Source organism: Pleurodeles waltl, chromosome 8 (genome assembly GCF_031143425.1).
Source record: "Pleurodeles waltl isolate 20211129_DDA chromosome 8, aPleWal1.hap1.20221129, whole genome shotgun sequence".
Classification (NCBI taxonomy): domain Eukaryota; kingdom Metazoa; phylum Chordata; class Amphibia; order Caudata; family Salamandridae; genus Pleurodeles; species Pleurodeles waltl.
Window position 1 is genome coordinate 57,853,586 of NC_090447.1, and position 6,519 is coordinate 57,860,104.

General features: G+C 46.1%; 1 protein-coding gene across 1 annotated transcript; it reads left to right on the forward strand.

Moving 5' to 3' along the window:
- Positions 1–827: 827 nt before the first annotated feature.
- LOC138249040 (olfactory receptor 52L1-like) lies at positions 828–6,077 on the forward strand (the record flags this gene model as incomplete). The annotated part of the gene is made up of 2 exons (XM_069203093.1): positions 828–1,735; positions 6,044–6,077. Coding segments are annotated over exons 1-2 (942 nt in total), but the record flags the coding sequence as incomplete, so codon positions are not given.
- Positions 6,078–6,519: the final 442 nt, after the last annotated feature.

Below are 6,519 nucleotides of genomic sequence, written 5' to 3' on the forward strand. Positions count from 1 at the left end.
CTTTCTTGCAGCATATATGTTCTTCTTAGACAGCAGTTGCTGTTTTATGCCCTGGTTGCTTTTGAAGATGTTCTGCAGGGGCATTTTTCAGTGTCATAGTCTCTATGTCTACAGGTCCCAAACCATCCAGGAAAGATAAAAGTGTGTAGGGATTATTACATCCCATTTTGTAATCATCAAGCATTATCAGCACCAATGCAGCTTTCAGAAGACTGTATTTAACTTCTTTCTCCCACAGTTTTGGATGGAGTGGAACAAATTCCTTCCTTTAGCATTTGTTTCGGGTCAGAAATCCACTTAGAAGAAGATTTGAGTGCCCTCATGTTCATATGGGCTATCTTTTTTTGCCATTGTAATAATTTGCAATGCCTGTTGGTGTCAGAGTCTGTGTAGAGGAGCACGACTGGGGTGGTTGCCAGCTGCTGCAGTACGTAAACGAACACGGTCGAGGATCTGCGAACTCCAAGGATGTGTCAAATATCATATTCACCAGGTTGGGAATCATGCTTTCCAGGAAAACACTCAGGTCTTTAGTTTCATCTTGTTCTAGTAAGCCACATATGCATACATTGTCTATATGGGTGCAATCTTCCAGGTCAGAGTTTCTTTTAACAATTCTTCATACTTGTTTGGTCCCAGTCCAGAAAATGTTTTGTACATCTGGCCCATGATACGGTATTTTCTCATTGCCCAAACTGTTTTTTGAATGTCCAATAATTTGAATGTTCTTCTTGCTTTAGAAAATATTTAAAATGCATCATTGTTCTTTGACGTAAATGTAGGTCATGCGTTGATTTGAATGCTGTGAAGAATTCACTAAGTATAACATGGACGGACAGAATATCACCAAGGTCTACCATCCTTCTTTCACACTACTTGGTATACCAGGACTGGAATTCTCTCACTTCTGGATTGCATTCCCTTTTTGCCTCATGTATATCATTATTATTCTTGGAAATGGCACTATTCTATTGGTTGTAAGGAGTGATGCAAGCCTCCAGGATCCCATGCATCTTTTCTTGTGCATGCTTGCAGTTACTGACTTGACAATGTGTACCACTATCATGCCTAAAATGCTTGGTATATTTTGGTTTCAATCCAATGTGATCCATTTTGAGGCCTGCCTTTTCCAGATGTTCCTTATTCACTCTTCTTCAATTATGGAGTCAGGAGTAATGGTGGCCATGGCCTTTGACCGCTACATTGCCATTTGTTTTCCACTAAGACACGTGACAATCTTAACACATTCTATCATTGGGAAGATTGTGTTAATTGTTGCTATTAGTGGTGTGCTACTTATTATGCCATTTCCCTTCATGTTAGAACAACTACCATTTTGTGAAAACAACATAATTGCCCACTCATATTGTGAACACATGGCAGTTGTGAAACTGGCATGCTCTGACACTACGATTAACAAAATATATGGTTTGTTTGCTGCATTACTGGTGGTTGGGTCTGATGTGGTTCTTATTGCTTTGTCTTATTATATGATCCTCAGGTCTGTCTTAAACCTTCCAACTACTGAGGCACGCCTCAAATCCTTCAATACCTGTGGGTCACATCTCTGTGCCATATTACTCTTTTATGTACCAGGATTATTTACTTTTCTAGCACACCGCTTCTTTCACCATGTGGCTCCATACATTCATATTCTCCTGGCCAATAGCTACCTCATGGTCCCACCATTGCTGAACCCTCTGATTTACGGTATGAAGACCCAGACGATTCGGAAAAAAATTATTTGTCTTTTTTTCAGGCAAAGAGCGTAAATAATATTTTTAAATAGTTTCCCAAACTTGATGAGTGATTGGATTTGGCATGTTATACACCTAGAACTAGGCTTACTGACCCACAAGCAGTACAATCACTGCTATTTTTCCAAAGTTCAATAAATGTAAATATGCCTCATACTTACTGTGAGGAGGAAAGTCTCTATGTGACCAAGTTTGCCATGTTCACCATTCTTTTCTTTTCTCAGGACATGCCCATAAATGTTTCCCTTTTTAACATGTTTTGAGTCATTCCTAGTCTCTAGTGACCAAATGTTCTGAATCAATGTTCTTGGGTAGCCCTTGAAAGTCTCTTTCCCCCCAGTGGTTCTCTCATCAGTAATCTGTGGCCAGACCCTACTTCTTCAGTAATGGAAACATTTAAGAGTGTGGTAGGTACACCTGCTGATAATTCCTACTGAGAACCTTGGGTAAAATAGTGATCCAGGGTAAATAACACTCCTTCCCTATATTTAACTTACTGAAAATGCATTTGACATCATGGGCGGTATTTATACTTTTTGGCGCACAACTGCGCCAGCGCAGTTGTGCGTCAAAAAATTTAACGCCGGCTAACGCCATTCCAAAGCGCCATGCAGGCGCCTTATTTATGGAATGACGTTAGCCGCCGGAGCTGCCTGGTGTGCGTCAAAAAAAATGACTTACACCAGGCAGCGCCGGCGTAGGGGAAAATGGAGCTTGGGCGCCAAAAAATGGGGCAAGTCAGACTGAGGCAAAATTTTCGCCTCAACCCGATTAGCGGCATTTCTTTTTACTCCCAACCCCCATTGAAATGACTCCTGTCTTAGCAAAGACAGGAGTCATGCCCCCTTGCCCAATGGCCATGCCCAGGGGACTTATGTCCCCTGGGCATGGTCATTGGGCATAGTGGCATGTAGGGGGGCACAAATCAGGCCCCCCATGCCACAAAAAACAAAACAAAAAAATACTTACCTGAACTTACCTTAAGTTCCCTGGGATGGGTCCCTCCATCCTTGGGCGTCCTCCTGGGGTGGGCAAGGGTGGCAGGGGGTGTCCCTGGGGGCATGGGAGGGCACCTCTGGGCTCCTTCCGAGCCCACAGGTCCCTTAACGCCTGCCCTGACCAGGTGTTAAAAAATGACGCTAAAGCGGCTAGACGTCATTTTTTTTGACCCGCCCACTCCCGGGCGTCATTTTTGCCCGGGAGTGTAAATACGGCGCATATGCCTCGGAGTCATTTTTTAGGCGGGAACGCCTACCTTGCATATCATTAACGCAAGGAAGGTGTCCACGCTAAAAAATGACGCAAACTCCAAGATCTTTGGCGCTAGACGGGTCTAACACCAAAGTATAAATATGGAGTTAGTTTTGCGTCGGATTTGCGAAAAAAAAAAAACACGAAATCCGGCGTAAATATGCCCCGATATGTTTTGCAACAATGATAACAGACACTGGATAAGAATAGGACCCATTCAACGGCAGTGGTGGCACAACTGCGCAGCGGGTGCACGCAGCGGGTGCCCTGCTGGTGCACTGAAGGTGTGCCAAAGGCAAGTCTGTCTGCACTCGTCTGCACCCAGTGCCATGACCCCTGGATCTGCTGTCTACACCCAGACCACGCCCAGTGCAAGGACCCATGGATCTGCCGTCTGCGTCCAGAACACAGCCAGCGCAGGGACCCCTGATCTGCCATCCCTGCCTGGACCGCGGCTAGCGCCTAAAACCCTGATTCTGTGGCCCAGCACTAGTACTCCTCCAACGAGATCAAAATCCTCAGACGCAAGGCCCTCAACTCTAACTGCGGCATCGCCTCACCCTGACAAACCAAATGTCCATTCTCCTGCTGCCACTGCCACTTCTCCTATGATGCTGGAACCACTGCAAGCTCCACCCAGCAGATGCCCACCCAGACACCTCAACTTGACTGTGCACTACTAAATGCCAGATCCATCTGCAAGCATGCCATAGAAATCCGGTACACCATCATCAACCTCGCACATGACATAATGTTGATCACTGAAACATATCGCACCCTCACACCGGCACCGGACATCGCCACCACAACACCCCCTGGATGCAAGATGATCGACTGTGACTGCCCTAACTGGTACGACAGAGGCATCGCCATCATCCAGAAGGACACCCTCCACCTCTCTGCCTTGGACGACGACACAATCCTGATCATAGAACACCTCATCTTCCAGATCAAAGCTGATGCCAAAACCACCATTAGAGGTACCCTCGCCTACAGACCCCTGGGACACCGCCCAATCTTCTGCAACTCCATCCCAGACTTCTTTGTCCCGCTGGCTATCGACTCCAACTACTACTTCTTCCTGGGGGACCTCATCTTCCACTTAGAGGACTTGGACGACTCTAACTCCACCTCTCTCCTCAAGAACATGAGCATCATCGGCCTCTCTCAACTCATCAACACCCACAGCACAGGACACACTCTGGACCCCATCTTCTCCAACAGCGACAGAGCCAACTTCTCCCACACCACCTAGGTAACATGGACTGACCACCACATTGTCCACTTCACCATCAAGGGATGGCCTAAAGCCCCAATGAGACCACCGACCCTCCCCCACCACAAATGGGGCAGAATCACAGAAACAACCTTGATTTCTACCCTCAAAGAAGCAAGACCCATCACTGCAGAGACCCACGAACACTGCATTTAAAACGTCTCTAACTGGATCTCCTCAGCCACCAACAACATAGCCCCCCTGAAGGTCACCATCAACAGGAAACCCACCAAGCAGGCCAAGTGGTTCACCACAGAACTCCTAAGCCCCAAAAGCCACTGCAGGAAACTAGAGTGACACTGGTGCAGCAACAAGACCCCCACCAACCTCGACTCTTTCAGGTCTGCCTTTAATAGTTATCACCACAGTATGAGGAAGACCAAGAAAAAATCTCTCAAAACCTGCATCGAGGCCAGCATCAACCATGCCAAAGAAATATACAGTATCATCAGAGAATTCTCCTACCAATCCACCACAAAACACAATTCACCCCTCCCAAGTCCTCTACAACACACTCCCTGACTTCTTTCACCACAAGATCTCCAACATCTACAGCAACTTCGACCCCCAGTCCACCGACCTTGACCACCTCTGCATCACAACCCACAGCTGCCCACCCCACCGGATGGAAACAGCTCTCCACCGAAGATACCACCTACATCATGACCTCCAACCACTCCAGATCCCCCACTGACCCACGCCCACACTACTTCTACAGCCTAGGAAGAGAATTAATCAGACCCTCCCTCACACAAATCCTGAACTCCTTCCTCTCCACAGCCACCGTCCCTGACACCTGGAAGCACGCTGAGGTCAAGCACCTCTCGAAGAAGCCATCAGCTGATCATAACGAGCTCAAGATCTACTGCCCTATCTTGCTCTTCCCTTTCCCCACCAAAGTCTTAGAAAAGGCCATCAACCACTAGCTCACGGACTTCCTCAAAGACAACAGCTTGCTTGACCCATCCTAATCCAGCTTCCTGCCAAACCACAGTACCAAGACCACCCTGATTGCAGCAACCAACGATATCAGACACCCCCTTGACCTCCTCGACCTATCAGTAGCCTTGGACACTGTCTCTCAACACACCCTCATCACCAGACTCCACAGCATTGGCACCCAAGACAACGCATTCCACCGGATCACCTCCTTCCTCTCCGTCTGAATGCAGAGGATCCTTTAGCCCCCTTCACCTCCGTATTCAAAGATATCATCTGAATTGTTCCCCAGGGCTCCTTCCTCAGCCCCACCCTCTTCAAGACCTACATGACTCCACTGGCTGACTTTGCACGCACCCATGGCTTGTACATCATCTCCTACCCCAATGACATGAAGCTCGTCCTATCCCTCAATGACGACGCTTCCATCAAACTAATGATCTTCCAATACACCATAATGCAGATAAGAGGTATAAAGGTGCAAAGCCCAAGTCAAACTGCACTTATTTGTGATCTGTTACAGTGCAAAAATCAATTGTAAGACAGCCCTTTTGTGCCCATTTTTCTTGGGAATCATAGCCGCTTAGTGTTGTCATTCACCATTACTTCCAGAGGCTGTTGTTTACTTTAAAACAGTGCTTAATTTGTAAATAAAATTGTGCCAGTGCCCAAAGATCTCCTTTGAAAGACCAGCTGCTGCATTTAAATGTGCAAGCACGGAGTACTGAGGCAGCGTAATCCTGAAGTCATCTCAGGCCTCTTCAATCCAAGTACAACCACTCACTGCCCCTTCAGCTCACTCTTGCAGCTTTCTGCTTTTTCCCTTTATGAAGCTTTTTCGTTTTTCTCTTCCTCTGTCTTTCCCATCTGAGGATTTTTCTTGCAGTAAATGCTTGAGGCAGAAAAATATTTGTTGGTCCTCAAAAACAAGTGCTGGTGCCCTGCACCGGAAACCACAGACTGAAATTAAACACTGCTTTAAAGGCATCACATTTTCTCATAATTCCTGATTCCAACATCAGATTTACTTCATGTTTGTGTTATTTTAATGGCCAATCCTGTATCATTTAGCTAGAAAAGTTTGGGAATGTTCCCTGATTTGTTTCTTAAGTTTGCTATTATGTTAAGGGTTCACTATTCATATACCACAAATAATTTAGGAAAGCTTTCCTATGTATGCAAAACTCCCAGTGTAAGCTCAGAACTCCTTATATAAACACAATTTACCTAACATGAACAAAAGTATTTTGAAGTTATTAACGCAAACATACAACTCATATCAAAGCCAACATTTCT